The 20,308-nt window shown below is 35.0% G+C and overlaps 4 protein-coding genes across 4 annotated transcripts; 1 reads left to right on the plus strand and 3 right to left on the minus strand.

Annotated features, from left to right (window-relative positions):
* The first annotated feature begins 944 nt into the window (after positions 1 to 944).
* LOC140841884 (cyclin-D3-2-like) lies at positions 945 to 3,111 on the plus strand. The gene is made up of 4 exons (XM_073209608.1): positions 945 to 1,603; positions 1,705 to 1,906; positions 2,005 to 2,135; positions 2,436 to 3,111. Exons 1-4 carry the CDS (start codon positions 1,136 to 1,138, stop codon positions 2,667 to 2,669), a joined length of 1,035 nt encoding a protein of 344 aa, XP_073065709.1. The 5' UTR covers positions 945 to 1,135; the 3' UTR covers positions 2,670 to 3,111.
* Positions 3,112 to 8,559: 5,448 nt separating this feature from the next.
* Positions 8,560 to 10,363, minus strand: LOC140840620 (cyclase-like protein 1). Its single transcript, XM_073207801.1, has 7 exons — positions 9,936 to 10,363; positions 9,738 to 9,782; positions 9,589 to 9,661; positions 9,294 to 9,391; positions 9,116 to 9,180; positions 8,804 to 8,939; positions 8,560 to 8,717 (listed from the first exon to the last, which is right to left on the minus strand). The coding sequence occupies exons 1-6, from the start codon at positions 10,225 to 10,227 to the stop codon at positions 8,814 to 8,816; spliced, it is 699 nt and encodes a 232-aa protein (XP_073063902.1). The 5' UTR covers positions 10,228 to 10,363; the 3' UTR covers positions 8,560 to 8,717; positions 8,804 to 8,813.
* A 965-nt stretch (positions 10,364 to 11,328) lies between these two features.
* LOC140840621 (cyclase-like protein 2) lies at positions 11,329 to 12,114 on the minus strand. Its single transcript, XM_073207802.1, has 3 exons — positions 12,003 to 12,114; positions 11,762 to 11,832; positions 11,329 to 11,607 (listed from the first exon to the last, which is right to left on the minus strand). The coding sequence occupies exons 1-3, from the start codon at positions 12,091 to 12,093 to the stop codon at positions 11,482 to 11,484; spliced, it is 288 nt and encodes a 95-aa protein (XP_073063903.1). The 5' UTR covers positions 12,094 to 12,114; the 3' UTR covers positions 11,329 to 11,481.
* A 1,673-nt stretch (positions 12,115 to 13,787) lies between these two features.
* LOC140841885 (QWRF motif-containing protein 2-like) lies at positions 13,788 to 18,415 on the minus strand. The gene is made up of 6 exons (XM_073209609.1): positions 16,594 to 18,415; positions 15,541 to 15,660; positions 14,650 to 14,766; positions 14,472 to 14,561; positions 14,256 to 14,363; positions 13,788 to 14,166 (listed from the first exon to the last, which is right to left on the minus strand). The coding sequence occupies exons 1-6, from the start codon at positions 18,013 to 18,015 to the stop codon at positions 14,104 to 14,106; spliced, it is 1,920 nt and encodes a 639-aa protein (XP_073065710.1). The 5' UTR covers positions 18,016 to 18,415; the 3' UTR covers positions 13,788 to 14,103.
* Positions 18,416 to 20,308: the final 1,893 nt, after the last annotated feature.

Raw genomic sequence — 20,308 nt, forward strand, 5'->3', positions numbered from 1 at the left:
CTTCACTCGAATGCAACAATATGAGATGCCTTATTCGGTGTGTCGGAGAAGTTATTAGAGGTAAGGTATGGGCAACCACCTTACCCTAATTAGCAGGCGGACACTGAAAACAAGATAATCATGAGATTTCCTCTTATAAATAACATATATGTATTTCATTTAAAATATTCTGGTTCTTTGAACATTCATGTATATTCATCACATATACAGCCTTTTATCCTTCATCTCCACCCACTAACTTAAATATTAAAGTTCGGGTCATGGTCGATATGGGATATTATATGGATAGTCCAAATCATGGTCAATCGGTAAGACCAAATCTTCAGAAGTCGGATAGGTGGATGTCCGAGACATCTTCTTCTCGGGTTATCAGAAACACAGACTATCATACAAGCTTCCAGATGATTTCTTCTCGGACTACCTCGAAAATAGCACTTGACTCGAATGTAGCAGTATGAGATGCCTTATTCGGTGTGTCGGAGAAGTTATTAGAGGTAAGGTATGGGCAACCACCTTACCCTAATTAGCAGGCGGATGCTAAAAACAAGGTAATCATGAGATTTCTTCTTATAAATAGCATATATATATATTTCATTTAAAATATTCTGGTTCTTTGAACATTTACGTAATTCATCACATATACAGCCTTTTATCCTTCATCTCCACCTGCTGACTTAAATATTAGAGTGATCACGCCAGACACATCTCCAGCGCCTATTCACGAGTTCATTTTGTTGTTTGCAGGTTACAGTTGAAGTCATTTCTCTTCTCATTTTTTCTTTAACAAAACTCTTGCCTGATCCTATGGATTGCACCGATCTAACTCCCCTAATTCGTCCGGAATGCATCAAGTCAGAGGATCAAAACAAAATAATAATAATAATAAAATAATACAGGCTAATTCCCGAACGAATGAGTGGGAGTAGGAGATCAAGTAATACTGTATTTCCATGTTTATGAATAAAGAAAGGACAAGCGTGACGCATACTCTGATAAAATCTACTCCTTTTATCCCTCTATTTTGGAGAGCCCAATCGCCATTCAGATTCAAATATACAAAATGGCTTCTACTTTACTCTCCTCTTCTTTTCCACCATAATGAACAGAAAACAGAGAGCTCTTCTTCTCACAAGAAATGTCTACAAATCAGAGTTCTTTGTTTGATACCCTCTATTGTTATGAAGAAGAAGAAGAAGAAGAGAGCGAAATTACATTGAACAATGACTGTTTCAATGGAGAAAATCATTCCTTTTGCCGTTCCAAGTTGTTATTGGAGCAAGATTTGTTTTGGGATGATGAGGAGCTCCAATCCCTTTTCTGTAAAGAGAAAGAAACTTGTATTAAATCTAACACCATTATTGAAGCTGGATTTTCGCTTTCTCTGGCTAGAAAAGAGGCAGTAGAATGGGTTCTGAGAACCAATTCCTTTTTTGGGTTTTCAGCCATGACTGCTATCCTTGCAGTCAATTATCTGGGCAGGTTTCTTTCTAGCCTGAGTTTGCAGAAAGATGAGCCATGGATGATTCAGCTTGCAGCTGTTACTTGCCTATCTTTGGCTGCTAAAGTTGAAGAAACTCGTGTTCCTCTTCTCGTAGACCTTCAAGTACGTATCAAGCATTGCATTACATTTTTGAGGTCCCATTTTATAAGCTTGTTTCGTTTCTGAAATCGAGAACATGTGCTTTGTTTTTCTTGGGGAAATAGGTGGAGTGTACCAAGTATGTGTTCGAGGCAAAAACCATTCAAAGAATGGAGATTTTAGTGCTTTCATCTCTCAAATGGAGGATGAATCCCGTGACCCCACTTTCATTTCTTGATCACATTGTGAGGAGGCTTGGATTGAAGAGATACATCCACTGGGAATTCCTCAGGCTCTGTGAAAATCTACTTCTCACTATCATCTCGGGTATGAATTACAATGATTCGTTGAAATTCCATAAAGGTCGGATTTTTGTGACCAAATTTTGGTTCTGATTCCATGTCTTTTGGTTTGTTTAATGTAAGATTCAAGATTCCTACGTTATCTGCCGTCTGTTTTGGCTACTGCCACCATGCTTCATGTTATTCATCAAGTTGCGCAATGCAATGCCATTGGCTACGAAAACCAGCTCCTTGAAGTTCTCAAAATCAACAAGGTTTGTATTTACACTACGGTCCTCAACAACAGTCACGGTGACAACTCTTTCAGTTTCATAGCAATTTGATAGAATGTTTACGGCTGTTTTATTGCATTAAAAGCTCAAATGTTTTATGAAAAAAAACTACATATTATTTCAAATAGTTATGTATATTCTTAATATCCCTCAATGAACACACTGTATGGTGTCATAAATTTTTTGTTGCATAACCAGTAATATATATATATATATATATATATATATATATATATATATATATATATATATATAAGACCCTTTTTTCTCTCATTTCATCAGGAAGAAGTGGATGAATGTCTTGAACTCATTCAAGAAACACTTCGCAGCGGTGGTTTAAATGGCAAAAACATGACTCAAAAGCGCAAGTTTTGCCAGATCTCAACCAGCCCAGGTGGTGCAATGGATTCATTTTCCATTCCAAGTAGTCCAAGTGACAATTCATTGTTAGCCGCAGCATCATGCATTTCTTCTGCAACAAATCATCCCATTTTCAAGAAAAGCAGAGTTCAATAAAGGCAAATGAAATCGAACAGAGTTTTTGTGGATGCATTTGGAAGCCCTCATTAAATCTCTAATCCGTGTTTCCAAGAATGTCCATATATATATAACGTGTTCTAGCATTATCTTTTCTGCATGACTAAGTAAATTCGAACTGCCTTTTTCTTTCCAAAAATCTCTGCCAAAATTAAAGTAAAGATCAAAGGGAGTCGGTAATCGAATTAAAGAGAGAAAAAAAGGAGATCCGAGAATGTGAAGCAAAGCATTCAAGATTTCTAGACTCTGTTTCTATATCCATGTAATCGGAGCTGTAAGATATAATTGCTGCTGTATCGAGTCCACTGCATGCCACTAGACGTTCAAAATGTAGCATGCATGCCACATGTTGTACTACTTCAATTCTTAAAAAGCTCCTTTTAAATATTGTTAATGAATCAAAGTATCTTTTACAGAGCCATTTTTGTATCCAAATTCATTCACTAAGTACCCTTTTTGACTGTGTGGATTCTTGATCATTTCGAGACGTGTGTATAACGAGTATAGTGGTGAAGGTGCTGGTTGCACGATGGTTGCTTCCCGTTTTACACCAAAGCCTTAAAGCGTAAAACGTCTTAAATTTGAGACGAAGTCTTTTTCCTCAAAATGATAAAACAAAAACCTCGTTTAACAACAAGAAAGGTAATAAAAATAATACTGCGTGGGAATAAGAGCAAGAAATATTTTCCTAGAAAGCATGCAAGCCAAGAATGTGGGAAACTGTTAGCTAGCTTTTGGAATTTAGCTCCAAGTTCCAATCTTAACATGATATCAGAGCTTGGGTTGCACCGTTATGTGTTGGACTGTCTATAATTAGGAGTGAGAGTGATGTGTGTTAATTGTCTCACATCGCTTGGATAAATAACCTGTGAATTGTATATATGAGCTTGGACAAACTTCTTCCCTTGAGCTAACTTTTGAGATTGAATTATGTCCAAATTCCAATTTTAACAGAAACTACTGCTACACTCTCACATAGAACAAGAAGATATCGAAAGTAGTGGGTGACCACCTATATGGAATCGATTATTAGGCTAATTTTAAAGAATTCAGATTTTCATAATTATAAATTTAAATCCAAAGAAATATATGTATGGTTGAAATTTAGAAGCAAAATTTCTACCAAGGAAACCCTATCTTGGTTTTTTTTTTTTTTTAATTGAAGATGAGTTTTGCTTACTTGTTTGGCTTTAAAGAATCCAATTGGGAAATTTATAAAAAGAAAATCATTCCACTTCTCTTGGTTTGAGGAGCAGAATTTTCTTGTGAATTCATTAAATGCTTGTTTGTTTTAATAATATACCAACAACCATAAATTCTATGGTTTGTGTTTCTTTTCTAGCTAAGAAAAATTGATGCTCATTACAAGCCAATCCAGCAAAATAGTAAATATAAATCAAGTTTGAGAGGTAAAAAGTATTTAAAAAGAATACATAATGTGAGATTTGTTTTGCTATATAAATAAACAAATTTAAATAATTCATCATTACTAATTTTTAATATTATTTTTCATTAAAAAAATTTAACAGTTTGAAATAAAAGATTGAAACAAAACAAAAAAAATTGATAATGGGAAATCGGGACGATCTCTCCACCATGAATGGAAAGTTTGAACGTGACAGATTTCGAATTGGGAGACAAAAATATTTGATTTTGTGAAAGTTGTCATTTGTCTACTTTATTAATTTTCCCTCTTCTTTCAAATACCTCATATAATCCTCTTTTTGCCGTTGTTATCAATAAAAATTAACTTAAATATAGCATCTTAATTCATTTGTCTAAAGACAGAAACCTGTGTGATACGATCTCATAAGTCGTATTTCGTAAGACGGATATCTTATTTGAGTTATCTAGGAAAAATCATTACTTTTTTATGCTAAGAGTGTTTTTTTTATTGTGAATATCGGTAGGGTTGACTCGTCTCACAGATAATGATTCGTGAGACTGTCTCACAAGAGACATACTCATCTATAAATGATTTATATATGTGTAATTTTTATATACTCTTGTCAATTACTTTGTTTAATATGATTTAAAACATCTAAACTCGAACTCGAGAAAAAAATATGGGATTCAGCTTGAATTAAATAATAACTATGAATTATAGACTACACACAAAAGTACATTTTTTTTATAAACATCATTCGCATTTAGATATGATGATTAGTCATTCACCTTGTTCATTGTTAACTTTGATTTTTTTTTTTTTGGAATTTCTTGTTATTTTTCATCTGAATTTACTGATATAAAATAATCAAAACGGACATGATTTTATGTAATATATCATATATATAATTATAATATATATACATGGTAGAAAGTAAAAGACCTTCAAAGAACTTTGACCCTTTTATTTTTAATTTTATTCTTACAGCTGTAAAGCTGCCAGTGACAGAGAAAAAAAGGCCTCTTCTTCCAAGTATCAACTAAAATTTGGTCCCCTCTCCTTTTGAGTTTACATGCTCTTTCAAGAAATTTTGTTGCCAATTCACTCTTTTTTTTTTTTTTTTTTTTGCTTTTTGAAGTTTTGTAGCATGTGGATTTAATATATATATATATATATATATATATATATGTATGTATATGTGTATATATATGTATGTCGAAATAGTGGGTCTATTGCGAGATATTATCACGAATCTTTATCAATAAGACGAGTCAACTTTGCACATATTTACAATAATAAGTAATCTAAAAGTAATGTTTTTTCATGGATGATACAAATACAAGATTAATCTAACAAAATTGACTCGTAAAACCGTCACACAAAATATTTTTGAAGTGATAAATCTTTTGATTCACCAACCCACTAATGCACCCAAGGTTTTTGAATTCATATAAACATGAATTACATCCCCTATGTATAACAGACAATAGAGCGCAAAATATACGCTTATACACATGTTCATATACTTGTATATATTTTACTTAAAATACACGACGCGGTATGGTGTAATGATATAAATCTCGATTACCTCCTCTCACAATCCTGTCGGGCCGGGGGTGAGAGGCGCCTAAGGTGAGCGATTTCACCTTTTGGAGCAATGATATAAATCTCGAAAATTTATTTCCATGTAATAAAAAGAAATACGTGATGTCCGGTATGGTAGTTTTGAAGTTGGACGTATGTGGTAGATATTATATATATATATAAATATTACTGATTTTATCATCTTTATTTGGAAGTAAAATGGGCCCATTGTAATATTGGGCTGATGAGGATGGGTGGGCCCCGATCGTACAGAAAGATCCATTTCTGTGGGCCTGCATAGATCTGAAACTGACCTCAATAACCAGGTAGCATCGCATTGGCGTGAGTTGAATAATTCTGAATTTATTTTTCCTTTTTATTGCAAATTTTGCATTTATTACTCTCAATTTCCGAAAACTTCTTTCCACCATCTCACGTCTCACATTAAATTTAGCTTAAGTCTTATAAGACGACATCACGACCCGATTCCAAAATTATAATAAAAATAATATTTTTGACATAAAAAAATATTATTTTTTAATAGATTCGAGTCAGAAAGAAATCAATCTAACAAAATTGACTCGTGAGATGGTCTCATTGAAGTTTTTTATTAAAATTTTATATTATGTACGTGGGAAAAAAACTAAAAAATTTTGTAGAAAGAATTACTCTTCAGCACACCATTTCATAAAAAAAAATCTATCATATATGAAACGGGAAATTTGGCTTCAGTCCCCAGCCGCCGTTTCTTTGTTTTCAGTCACTAGGTACTTTTTTAGTACCACATTTCCACATGAAGTGTACCACATTTCACATGAGTGTACCACATTTTGTATGAAATAGTACCACAATTTTGTGGGTAGGGAGTGAATGCAAAGAAATATTATGATTGGGGATTTTTCAATAACTTCCCCTATATGAAACTATATCTTATATTAATTACATGCATGCGAGATTTATTACAAATTTAACTGAAAATGGGACGATGCTCACCCCCACCTAGACCAACAACCTCGTCTTTATCTCCGTGAAAGAAGGCTCACCATTAATGAAATATTTTGATTTGTTGAAATCCAACACAGACAGACAACCTATACATTATAATTAAACCTTCACCCTCAAATATATAAATTTCGAACCTGATTTTATTCTACATTAATTAAGCCCACAAATTTGGACCATGTTCACTTGCGACGCAACCACTTCAAATTTACTTGATCCTTAGTTTGAAAGCAAAAATTTGTGTGAGACGGTCTCACAGATCGTATTTTGTGAGATATATCTTTTATTTGTGGCATCAATGAAAAAATATTACTTTTTATGCTAAGAGAATTAATTTTTATTGTCATCTCACAGATAAAGATTCGTGATACCGTCTCACAAAAGACCTATTCTAGTTTTAAAAGGCATTTTCATGTATCCTCAACATACATAAATCTTTTATATTCGTAACCACAAGTTTGTCATTCTATTAGACATGTTGGTCTGATTAGACAACCTCGAATGTTTCTTTCGGTGAAATTTTACTTGATGGATAATCAACACATAGTGTCTAAAATGCGAAAGATCTATAAAAGCTCGCAAATTGGTCGGGGCCAAACTAGCAAGCTGGGGGCTTACTCAGCTCAATCGACTATCTTTCAATCGGACGAGAGGAATTGAATGAATTGATGAAGGCAGTGGTCCAAAATGTTCGAAACAACTGTTAATGGAAAGCCAATCGGGGGACCAAATATAATTTCATTCTCGTTTCGAGTTCAAATGGATAATATATGGATACGTGGGCACCGACAGTTTATCCTTGGACCTTAATTAAATGTCGCTTTTATTAAGGCTGAATCCTTTGTCCCAACACCTATCAAACTTTGCCAGGCCACGTTAAAGAATCTTTTGTAAATATTTTTCGGAAAAAACAAAATTGATAGTTGCTTCAATTTCTTAGGCACTGTTTGGTACAAAGGATAAGGGTGAGATTGATAAATAATCTGTCTTATTCCACGTTTGGTACGTTTTTAAAATGCATTTAAGTTAATGTTAAATGTTTATTAAATACATACATATATACAAATATATAGATACATATATATACACACAAATAGTTACTAGGCCCCTTCGATATAAAAAAGATTATAAAAAATAAAGAAAAAAGCAAAAATCAAATTTGACCGATGATCACCTTTGAAAAAAGAAAAGAAATTGTTTAAATAATTTCTAAAATAAGACAAAAGAAACGAAAATTATTCTTTAGGACCATATATATATATATATATATATATATATATATATATATATATATATATATATATATATATATATATATATATGCGTAATTTAAAAATTGAGATATGCAATTACAAGATCTTGATAACAATGAAATATAAGTTTTTGTGATAGGGTTAATTTTGTCCTTACATGTCAATATATAAATTTAATAACTCTTGTTAAAATCATACCAACATTCAATATATTATCTTATCATTATATTTATCCTTGATTTATTCTTATATATCCCTTATCATATACTATGTACCAAACTGTACAGTTTAGAACAATTTTTAATCAAGCATACAGCCTGCATTATTATTATGAGTTATTCTGAGAAATTGTTTAGTTCGTGAGATGAGACGACGAATTATGTCGTTCATATCGGACATGAGTTTTCCTTAAAATGTTGCTTCTCACCCATTTACTCGAGACACATGATATACATTTTACATATCATATTTTTTTTTTGGAGAAATTAAGGGCTTGAAATCCTCTCTATATTTTCTCTCAGCCCAATAAGAGATCCACTAAGGAACCGCATCAAATTGCACTACAAGCATACATTTTTGTGTGTGTGAGTTGTGCATGTATGGTTTGTATATATCTGACTTAACATAAGAAAAAATGATGAGAAACTTCTGCTGTTATATATCCATTCAGAAGCAAGCAATTATATGATTTGTCTGTAGAAGCATTCATTGTGTTATGTTAAAATTGCGACAGCAAAAAGTTTATGGTGTGACATGTTCACTAGCCGTAACAATGCTGCATGTGCGCGGCTTTGAGCGACGCTGCACGCGTAAGGAATCCGAGTAAGGCAAGAAGAAAATATGTGTATCTGCACAGGAGGATGTTTCTTGAATCGAGAAAATCTTACTTTCGAAAAATCACTGGATCAGAATGCATCTTGTTGGTGCCTCGGATGCATCAGATATGCCTAGTGGTAGACATCTGAGAGAGTATTCTCCCGGACGAATGCCACCAATATCCAAGCCTTCCAGAGGAATAATGTCCTGAAACAATTTGATTAGCTAGGCTGTCTATCACTGATCAACAACACCATTACATGGAACGATTAGAAGCGCGCGTTGTTAGCTAAAAGCGGCGTTTCGACGCATATTGAGGTAAAAAAAACACAGTGTTAGATCATATGGCAGAACAGCAAGAAGCTAAGATTAACACCCTTTACCTTGCCCAGGAGCTTATAAACTGACTCCCTATCGTGCATTACAGCAACAGATAAGTAATCAATTCCTGTAACAAATAACTCAAAAGACGCCTAATTAGAAACCAAAACCAAAAACATTGAACACACACTATGCCTAACAGTATGTGTGTGTGTGTGTGTGTGTTAAATGATTTCTAACCAACGAGTTTTATATTGGTGTTTTTTGCCAACCACTCTGCCCCATCAGTTGTAAATCCAGTGTAGCTCGAGTCGAATTCCTTTTTAAGCATTAGATCCCTGAAGCATTAAATTACTTTACAAATCAGGAATACAACGAGGCCGATTAGATTGCGTGGTCGAAATCTTCACCAACACATTAGAACGTTGAAAAGTAGCCACATGAAAGATTATGGCCATACCAGTGTCATATGGATTACAGATAACATGTTGGCAAAATTATTGCATGCTGAAAGATGGAAAAAAAATCAAAATACCTGTCAGAATTCGATGTTTTGAAAAGCACGCGTTCTACATGATCGGGGATTTTCAAAAACTCCACCACCTCAGCTGGAAAAATAAGCAATCAAAGAAGCGTTCGTGTTAGGTTTTGACTATATTAATGAAATCACAGAAATATTCATGCCTGTAAGGTTCTTGTCCTTGGGAACCTCCACAACCAACACAGGACCTGCCAACCAATATAATAGATAGTTTGTCAAGAATGCAAACAAACATGGACTAATCAGAGGCATTACCCAGTGAATCATGACCGATAAGTTTATATCGATCATGTACACCATGCCATAAAACCCATCGGTGCAAAATTCGAAAACGACGTTACCATTGAGAGTCTCAAGGTCGAGTTCCTCGACAGTGGTGTAGGCCTTGGTGTGCGTCCCGGAATCAGTGGCGAGTTGCATGGGGGAATAGTTGAGCTCGCGGTTTTCCGTGTCATTGATTCCTTTGTATGGACCAACAATGAGTCTGGCCCCGTCGGACGAGCCGAATATGGGCATTCCGGGCCTGTACTCATGGGTGATATCGAAGATATCGCCAAGTTCGACTATGGAGGCAACGACGCACGTCGCCATAAGTAGCAACAATTGAAGGTAGCCAAAATTCATGATCATCATTCAGAGCTTGGACCTAAACAAGAAGCATGAAAGGGATCGAGCGCATTTAGTGGCTTTAAACTCAATCCATTGAATATGGAAAAGGCCGTTACCCCTGCATGCATTTAACTGAGGTGACGTCACGGGAACGATGGAAACTAAACCACAATCCTTCGCTGAATTTATCTATCTATTATATAAAGATCCAAAATTCAAAATATGATGATTTCAGTAATTTTTCCAAAGGCATTGGTTATTTCTGTGATCGGGAATCGATTTTATGTTATTGATTTTGATTCAGTTTTACTTCTCTTTTGATTTTATTTTGACAAATATAAATATAAAACAAAATTGGCAACTAGAATAAATATTACTTGTAAGTTGTAACGACAGCATATTAATATTAAAATAAATGAGTAAGTTTTTGTGAGACAATCTCACGAATCTTTATTTGTGAAACAGATCAACCCTACCGATATTCACAATAAAAAGTAATACTCTTAGCATAAAAAATGTACTTTATCATAGATGATCCAAATAAGAGACTCGTCTCACAAAATACGACTCGTGAGAACGTCTCACAAAATTTTTTATCAAAATAAATTAATGCAGTCGTACTAAATATTATAATATTATATATCACTGTTTAGAAAGTGCAAATTACATATTTCCAAATTAAGTTTAATTTCTGATTTACTCATTTTTATATTTGGAGTAGATATTTTGTAAGACGATCTCACGAATCTTTGTCTGTGAGACGAGCCAACCTACCGATATTCACAATAAAAATAATATTTTTTCATGGATGACCCAAATAAGATATTCGTCTCATAAAATACTATCCGTGAGACCGTCTCATACAAATTTTTGTTTTATATTTGATAAATTAATTTTAAAATGACCCCTGCCTTATCTTATAATAAAATATTAAATAGTAAAGTAACCATCAGCAGTTGACTGTGTTAATGATGCACACACTTTTTCTTAATTAAATAATTATAATTTCCAAATGCTCCAACAGCCATAGAGTAGAATCCAACGACGATGATTTTATGAGAACCCTTCATTATATGTGTTGAGTAAAGATAATTCAATTAAAGGGAGGAAAAAAAAGAAGAAAAAGAAGAAAAAGAAAGCATAAACTTCAATAAGAAAAAGATGAGAATAAATAAATATTGCACATCTCAATTCATTTGGAGCCTTTCAGAGATAACAATGCCATGGGGATTGATTCTATTGATGAAGGATTCTTAGGATTGTAGAAACAGATAAACATCACTTAATCAGGATGCATCTTATGGGGGAGCCCTCAGCACCAAGCAATCTCAATGGCAGACAATGCACGGAGTATATCCCAGGCTGGACACCGTCTAGTTTCAGGCCTTCAACAAGGATGATTTCCTGAAACATTTTCACCAGCTTGGATATAATAGCATAACCATACGCAAGTGAAATCTTTCGATACAATCGCCATATGTAGTACCATGGTGGTTGATTCCGTCACCGGATGTTCTAAAGTGTGCATATGTTTAGATGATCTGAAAAGAAATCTTACCCTGCCTTCGAGGAACACCAGATGGGAAGGTATTAAATCAGCAAACGCAGCAACGGACAAGTAATCAATTCCTAAGGGGAAGATAAGCGTATGGATGGAACAACTATCAGTAAATAGTGCAAAGTATTGATAGCTTGACTGGAAATCATGCAAAAACATGGTGTATGTTTGACACTAGGAATAATCAGCAAATAAACAAACTACTGGTTCTGATTCACACTCAAGACGGACAGCGGCTTACCAACAAGTTTTATGTCAGTGTTATCGACTAGCCACTGCGCCCCGTCTTTCATGAATCCCACATAACTTGTGTCAAACTCCTTCTTGAACATGAGGCGCCTGAAAAAAGAATTATGTTTGAACATCATCAAAGACTCATGGTTTCACAATATATATATATATATATATATATATATATATATATATATATATATATATATATATATATATATATATATATATGAGTAAACAATATATATATATATAGAGTATTTTGGAATTCGACTCTATAAGTAAACACAAATGATCACTTCGTTAATTATTTATTATTTTGGATAAGAAAAAGAGGTTCCCATTCTTGGATTACTAATCCTGGTAAACAGTGGATAGGATTTTACATGAACCACCGCAGATAAAGTTCAAGGGATAACGCCATAAACAATTTTTAACGATCTTCACATTCATTATCAGTACTGCACACCATGCACGCAACCGCCTCGTCCATTAGTATCTCCACCACCGTGGGGACTGGTTTCGGGTTCCTCGCAAGCTTCGGCAGCTGGAACCATTATAGGCTTCTTCTTTTTCTTCGCCAAGCAAAAGAGCCCAACTGCCAAGAAAGCTAGGAAGATCAAACCACCAAGAGACACGAAAACGGCGATGATAGTGGTGTGGTTGTTCCCAGGAGGCGGAACAACTGTGTCTGACGGTGGAGAAAAGCTAGGGCTTGGTGGTAAATATGGTGATGGAGCAATCGGTGGGACATGATCATGCGGCGGATATGCTGGACCACCTGGCTTCGGTGGTTTAATTGGAACGCCGGGCTTTGGTTCTGGTGATGGTGGGTGGTATGGTGATCCTGGCGTTGGGCCTCCCGGTGGTGTTTTGGGTGGATATGCTAGTGTTTGCGGCGGGTAGTGAGGAGTCAATGGAGTCGGTGGTACGGCTGGACCACCGCCCGGTTGGTAATAATGACCACAATGTTCTTTGTAGTTGCAAGGTAGCGGAGGGGAATGGTAAGGATATGCAATCTTGATACGTTTGACAGAAGGCATTTTCCTTAAACTCGATGATTAATTAGATGGATAATCTAAAAGCATTCACTTTAGCACCAAGTATAGGCGTTGCATTGGATAATCAAAGATGTATATATAATACACACACACCCAAAAATGTGTAAATCTTTATTAATCCAATGATTGTATGACCCGACATTTAAGACTAAAATCAAATTAATTAATTTTTTTATTAATTAAAGTTATGGTTGCATAGAATCTTCATCGGATTATATACAAGTCGACTTGCAGTTAATTGGTGGAGTTTCAGACAACAATGGCTTGATCTAATTAATTATAATAATATATAATGACAGAAGATTTCCATGTCACCACTTCGCGAAGAGTCGGCTTTTTAGCCGATCATAAGCATCGGAATGGTAAGACAGGAAAAAAATTTACTCGGACCCTCTCATCATTGAAGTCGCCAGCATGTCATCAAGGTAATTTCGTGTAGCATCAGTATTTATATTCTAGTAAAAATACAGATAGAACTTCTGTTTTCTTAATTTCTATTTGTTATTTTGAGGCCGACATAAGTCGACAACGTATAAATCGTCATAGCTTTGTTTGCATGTTGCAGCACGAGTTAAGGATTTGTGTCTGTGTACCTTAACGGCTCACGTTACTGGTCCTGGTGGGGCGACTCCATTAATAAGGCTCAAATAAAATTTTACCTCTTTCCTTCATGTCTTGTTTTCCAGTCCTCCCAGAGGTTGGGAGGACTGGAAAACGGTTAGACAACACTAAAATGGAGTAACAAATGCTTAATGACAATGCAGTTAGAATATTACATATATACAACAGTTTTCCAGTCCTCCCAGAGGTTGGGAGAAGAAAAAGCCGAGTGTGTGCAGCTAATTAGTAAGGATAAAGACCATCTCCTGTAATATTGGATCACCTGGAGTACAGGACAAGAAGCCACCGTGTTACAAAATTGCCAAACGAATAGCCAAAAACCAGACATTTGGTCTTTCTTATTTTGTCCCCACTTGGTTCGAGATGTTTCGGTATGGTTAGCATTAGGGTGGACAGTCGAGTACAATATCAGTTCTACGGGTCTTGTTGTTAAGAAGCTGTTGATACACGGTTATGTTGCAGTATGTGTGTTCTCAGACTATTGTTTTTAACCTGTACAATTCGGTTGTTTGAACCAGAAATGAACGTCAAATAATGGTGCAAAAAAATGTTTCAATGGCAAGAGCAAAAAGTGGATCTACCTGCATGGAAGCTAACAAGGATATGAAATGTTTGCATTGTTCGAGCAAAGAACATTCTTTTGCCGTCACCTTTGCAAGCTCGGTCACTAAAGAATTCAATTCCTCAACCTGGAAATTAATGTAGCACATAGCAAGTTAAATTTATTTGCATTTTACAACTGTTCATATCTAAAAAACCAACATAGGATATCCAAGAATAGGAGGTTCAAAAATTACAGTTGGCAGAAGTGAGTATATAGAGGATGCCATTGTCTGTGTAACTTCGACTGCAGAACCGATTGCATCTTTCAAGCTTTGGACTTCTGTCTGTCAAAATTTAAAAACGAATTTGATTTAGTAAAATATTCGGACAAGTTTTTGTTTTCACACCACAAGATGCTTGCAAGATACATACAACTGCTCCTCCACCAACTGGAAGACGGAGGGTACTGGCCTTCAAAGCCTTGATAGCTCCAAGAACAGCAGTTGAGTGATCCTTGTCCAAAGAAGCCCAATTTTCTAAAAAGGAGATCTAAATGGGAAAAAAATTGTCCAGCTTCAAATAAATTTTGACCAAGAAAAACAAAATAGAATGCACAAGGCGGTGTGCAGTAGAATCAAATCAGTTTGGGTTAGAGAAAAATCAGTACATAAACTCATCCAGTATAAGCAGCAACCTAATAGTGTTGTTTGATTGAGAATCTTGTTGTCTAACAAAAATTATAGTTGATAGAAAAATGTAGTTCAAATATTTTAAATGACAAAGCAACTCAAAACACCACCACTATACCACTATAAAGACACCATGGAAAATGTTAAAAGAAATCAGTGGCCATATTAAAAAATGGTAAATTTAGATTTATAATCCTCAATTTTCAATGCAACACCAGATTTTAACATATAATTATTAGTCTCTCCTTCTGCCAACCAGTGGAGTAGAAGTGCTATTCAATATGACTACCTATTAAAGCTATATAGAAACTAATTGAATGTGATTCAAGAAGGTCAAAAAAAGTTCACACTGTAATTCAATATTTCTTTAAGACTTTGAAGACAAATACGGCAAGCTATTGATGAAAAAAAATAAAAGTAGATACAGATTGCAGTTATAATTTCTTTTTTGGTGTGTCAGCGCAAGTCAATACTTAAAAACTAACATCAGTTGAATAAAGATTTAAATGCTAAAAGTCAGATTTCACAACGCTTCTCTAAAGTAATCATAATATCAATTTATGAAACAAAATTGCTTCCTTGCGAGCCAAAAGTTTCCGATATTGTATAAATAGAAGTCAAGGATCGAGCTTACTTGTCCTTTCAGAATGGAAACTAATTTCAGCTTTTGCCTCAGCAATTGCAATCTGTGTCTTCTTTTGGTAACAGAGTCACGTAAATCGGAGATTGTTATCCACGCATTCCATAGATTTTTCTGGTACAGAGAAAGATACAGTTCATAAAATACATCGGTAATATAAGATACTAAAAAAGAAAATTGGGAACAACAAAATCTCCATACAGAATCATAAGTAAAAAAAGAAATGATGACAAAGCATGTGCTTGTGCAAAAACCAAGTCAGAAACGTTTTTAGTTAAAGCCAGAGGATAGGCACCTCCAGTAGAGAAGTAACATAGACAAAAAAATCAAATCACACCCACACCATAATTCTTTATCCAAAATAACGTATATTGCACTAGCATTAGTCAACAAATTAAATAACTAAGTTGAGAAACTTCTCCGATATTATCAGCTTTTGTCCTAAAAACTTGCAGAATTTTTTCACCAAACATCATCTACATTCACAAAAAACATGGTTCAATTATCTTACATCTCATCCTACAAGATGTTCCAGCAATTCTGTCAAGTTTACAAGATAATCATATAACATGATGAAACAAGAAACTAAGATTGCCGATGATTGGTTATCTGATTATTTCTCTACCTACTTAATAATAATGGAGAATTTAACTAAATAAGGAAATGTATTCACATGAGCTAGAATGAAAATGTTGGACCTTAGAAGCAACATAAGATAACATCGTACATAAATCACTCAGCCAAGCCCGAGCCATAATTAAGAAGGTATATTGCGGACCATGTTTAATGAAAAGTCCCTCCATATTGAACAGGAAATGTTTAACGTGAGTGCATAAAAGAGAATCACCGAGTTCTGAACAAACACCGAGTCGCCGGCAAATTCATAGATCTCCCAGTAATTTTAACAGTAGGATACACTGCATTGTTGAAGTCTTTTTTTTTGTTTCTAAATCAGGAAACCATGTAAACTCTTAATAGAGATTTTCAATTTTACATCTTGCATTTGGCAAGATCAAGCAATTATAACAAGAACGAAAAAATGCTCACCTCTGCACTGTGTTTCTGCACCAGTAAGATTGCTTCAGTTCTAGCATTTACAATGCGCCACTGGAGATGCCGGTCGTACAGAAGTCTCAATAAGTGTGCATCAACAATTCGGTTTTCTCCTACCTTTCCCCTCCGAACATCAACAGCAAAACTAAGGACTGAAGGTGTTTCAAAAAAATGGTTACTAATAGTGCTAACAACATTCCTGATCCTAGATGGACTATGGCCTCGCAGTGGAGATGAACCTACGGGTGGCATCAGCTTGCCAGGTGATGCAGGTCTAATACCTCCATGTATAGGAGGCGACATTGTTCGTGAGGATGATAATGGACCGTCACTAGCATACATTTTAAATTTTGGGGGCATAATAAGTTTGGACGAAGGACTTGTTGATAAAGGTGAACCTGGATCATGAAGCCGCCTCAATCGGCCATTTGTTTCTTGCCAAAACCTCGCTGAAACAGAAATCCCACGAAGACCATTTCGCCTACTGGCAGCCCCACCACACTCTTGAACTTCTGAAGTACTACCAGAAGAAACGCTGTCTGAATCAGAAGCTGTGAGATCAGATGGCACAGATGAATCATTATTAACCGAATTTCCATCAGAGACTGGTTGAACGGCCTTTAGAAGCTCGGAACTGCCCAAATCAAGACTCGATCTATCATCAATCGAAGGCTTCCTCTCATCAATTATCGACTGCTGCAAAGCTCGAATCATGTTTCCAGATCCAATTAACTCGCTCCTCCCCACAACACTGCCTCTACTATCAAAACTCCTCGATAATGAGTCCATCATCCGGTTCCTTGCAGGCCATCTATGCTGATCAACATGTTTAGCAATCTCAGCCTGATCTCCTCCCACATCTCCCTTTCCCCTAAAAGGACTGCTAGTTCTCCTCCTCTCAGGGGTTCCTTTCCTAACATTACTCAAATTAGGTGACGCAGGGGTCACCTTAGTCTTGCTAATAGGAAGTGAAAAGGCTTCACCCTGAAAGGAAACCGACAAACTCCGGGTAGATGTGACAAGGAGCTTTGTGGCAGCTGAAACATCAGAGGCACTGTCATTCTTGGAGTCAAGATCGGGTATTAATGGCCTGGCCACCGCCGGACGCCGGCGGTCTACAGATACAGACCTCTTGGGAACAACAGATGGCGAATTGGACACTGCGGTTGAGTTTCTTGAAAGCAGAGGGGAGGGAAACCTTTTAGATGAAGAAGAAGACGAGGAAACAGACGATGAATTTGAAGTGGAAGTGGAAGTTGAAGGGGAGGACATGTACCTAGAAGAAACCATTCTAGATTTGGGCTTTCTCTGATTATTTGAAACCCCATTATTATCTTTCTCGGAAGGTAACAATGGAGGTCTTTTAGGGTTTTCTAGGTCTGTAATTGAAGCTGCTCCAGAAACAGCAGCCACCATCGTCGCAACCAAGAAAACACATACAAACACACACCAAACGTAAAAATTCAACTCACATTTTGCTCTGCGACATATTACACTTACCCAGAAACCCTTTAGGCATCGACATTTTCCAAAACAATACACCTGCAAGAAAGATCAAGAAATCGCACTGTAGCTCAGAAATCCATAATGGAACTTTGAAAGATTCCACATTTTTCAACAATTTTTCTCCGTATGAACGTAACACAGCTATATTGCACCGAAATTGATTTTATGTGAGAAAAGCTTAAGAAATGTTGAGACTTCCGAGATTTTTCCGGCAAGGCTTTAGAGAGAGAGTTGGTGTGGGGGACTGAGAGACCAAGGGCACAATATTTGTTCGTATGTACACTTTGGGGTGGTTTGGAGCTTAGTGAGCTTTGGAGAGACGTGACGCTATCCTTAATCAAAAGTGCAATCTTTATTTCATTTTTCAAATATTGTTTGATAAATTTGATAAGGTCGTGTAAATCTTGTTAATTTCCTCAGTATATATATATATATATTATATTATTATATTATTTTTTGTCATATAAGTTATTCATTAATCTGATATTGAGTGAACATTTTATCAATATTATGTATTGTTAAATATTCAATTTTAAATATATTGAAATATTATTTTTAACGGTAAGCTGAGTTTTCAATGTAAAAAAGAATGATATGAGTTATATATAAATGAGCGTTTATAGATCCATAAGATAGTCTTATGGAAATATTATTTGTTAAATAATTATTTTTCATTGTATTTATGGATTTGATCGATACGTTTCATAGATATAGATCAGTGAACTCATCTCAAATGAGACTAAGTTATTATTTCTAAAAATTATTTATACTTAACTATTAAAAACTTAACTTCCCTACAAACACACGCGGGTTCGGTTTCTCTAGTGCATTTTTTACTTTGTCCCACTACGAAACATCCCATATGTTACTCCATTCAAAATTTCAAGAAAATATTGTGACTAATTAACTAATATTTGACTTATTTAGCCTATTATGATTTGGGATTTAGTGATGCTTCATTAAATTTCGTATAAATCTTTTCATATGGCATCATAAATTCCTCAACTGCTACGATGATTCCACAAGGTTGAATTTTGATCACCTACCATAAATATTGACCAAAGCTATGATCTAGCTTAAGATGTCTATTTTAGTTTAATCAAAATCTTGATTTGATGAACAAGAAATATGATAATTGTGTGGAATGATGTGTAGATCAAGAATCTAGCTAGGCTCAAATTTTGGACACAATTATTATTAAATTTAAAACCCATAGACTAAATTAATTATGACAAAAACTTGTGTGAGACGGTCTTACAGGTCATATTTTGTGAGACGGATCTTTATTTGGGTCATCCATGAAAAATATTACTTTTATTATTAATATCGATAGGGTTGATCTGTCTCACAGATTAAGATCCGTGAGACGATTTCAAATGAGACCCACTCATTAATTATTATCAAATTTAGAGAGGATATAGTACCCGAAGAAAACCATGGAGTTACCTAGCCAAAATATGTAATTATCGGGGAGAAAATAATTAGAGGAAATATTGCCTTGTAACAAAGTTTGCCAGTTTGTATGTTATTACACAAGACATATTTTGTATAGGATGCACCGTCACATTCAGTCTCTTTTCACAATTTGTATTTTTATTTATGATTAAGTTTTCTTTTGTCATATTTATTGGCAATATGTATATTGCAAATGTGTGTGTCGCATTCGTTCTGCATTGATGGAATAAAACAGAGTTGTGGTCGAACTCGAACCGCGTTGTTCCAGATTTCAAAGTAGCTGGTTCAGAGGTAGACTTGAACTTGATCTTGATTCAGTTTAGCTCGAGACTGAGTATTTTAACTAACTGGGATTAAGTAATGATGTGTCATAAATTTTTTTTCGGAGTAATTATCACTAATAATGTATTGTAATATTTAATATTTTGGTAAAAAAGATTTTTGAATGTTCGGATGATTTCGTCTTAAATTTTCCTGGTCAACTTTCCTATCATAGTATCAATTCGTGGCCCAAGTGTTAGTATTCTCGGAAAAATTGTAATGATTTTTTTTTTATTTTTAAAAAATGTTAATAAATATGAATTGGTATAATTGAGATTCAATTTGAAAGTGAGAGAGCATAATGAAAAATTGAGTTGATTTGTAACCATTGTTTTACACGTTTAAGATTATTTTCATCCCTGGTTTTTAAACAAATCTTTAAAATGGTCTCGGTATTTTAATTTTATCAATTTTATGCTGAACATCT

Source organism: Primulina eburnea, chromosome 9 (assembly GCF_022965805.1).
Source record: "Primulina eburnea isolate SZY01 chromosome 9, ASM2296580v1, whole genome shotgun sequence".
Lineage (NCBI taxonomy): Eukaryota > Viridiplantae > Streptophyta > Magnoliopsida > Lamiales > Gesneriaceae > Primulina > Primulina eburnea.

What these genes read in the sequence shown, in the direction of transcription:
- LOC140841884 (XM_073209608.1), top strand. Translation starts at nt 1,136, where the DNA reads ATGTCTACAAATCAGAGTTCTTTGTTTGATACCCTCTATTGTTATGAA. An exon ending in ACTTCTCACTATCATCTCGG is followed by an intron (nt 1,907 to 2,004) that starts GTATGAATTACA and finishes GTTTAATGTAAG; the next exon opens with ATTCAAGATTCCTACGTTAT. An exon ending in AAGTTCTCAAAATCAACAAG is followed by an intron (nt 2,136 to 2,435) that starts GTTTGTATTTAC and finishes TCATTTCATCAG; the next exon opens with GAAGAAGTGGATGAATGTCT.
- LOC140840620 (XM_073207801.1), bottom strand. Translation starts at nt 10,227, where the DNA reads ATGATGATCATGAATTTTGGCTACCTTCAATTGTTGCTACTTATGGCG. An exon ending in AAAACATCGAATTCTGACAG is followed by an intron (nt 9,392 to 9,588) that starts GTATTTTGATTT and finishes TTAATGCTTCAG; the next exon opens with GGATCTAATGCTTAAAAAGG. An exon ending in CACCAATATAAAACTCGTTG is followed by an intron (nt 9,181 to 9,293) that starts GTTAGAAATCAT and finishes TATTTGTTACAG; the next exon opens with GAATTGATTACTTATCTGTT.
- LOC140840621 (XM_073207802.1), bottom strand. Translation starts at nt 12,093, where the DNA reads ATGTTCAAGAAGGAGTTTGACACAAGTTATGTGGGATTCATGAAAGAC. An exon ending in CACTGACATAAAACTTGTTG is followed by an intron (nt 11,833 to 12,002) that starts GTAAGCCGCTGT and finishes TCTTCCCCTTAG; the next exon opens with GAATTGATTACTTGTCCGTT. An exon ending in TGGTGTTCCTCGAAGGCAGG is followed by an intron (nt 11,608 to 11,761) that starts GTAAGATTTCTT and finishes AAAATGTTTCAG; the next exon opens with GAAATCATCCTTGTTGAAGG.
- LOC140841885 (XM_073209609.1), bottom strand. Translation starts at nt 18,015, where the DNA reads ATGGTGGCTGCTGTTTCTGGAGCAGCTTCAATTACAGACCTAGAAAAC. An exon ending in TTTCCATTCTGAAAGGACAA is followed by an intron (nt 14,767 to 15,540) that starts GTAAGCTCGATC and finishes TTTCCCATTTAG; the next exon opens with ATCTCCTTTTTAGAAAATTG. An exon ending in CCTTGTTAGCTTCCATGCAG is followed by an intron (nt 14,167 to 14,255) that starts GTAGATCCACTT and finishes CGAATTGTACAG; the next exon opens with GTTAAAAACAATAGTCTGAG.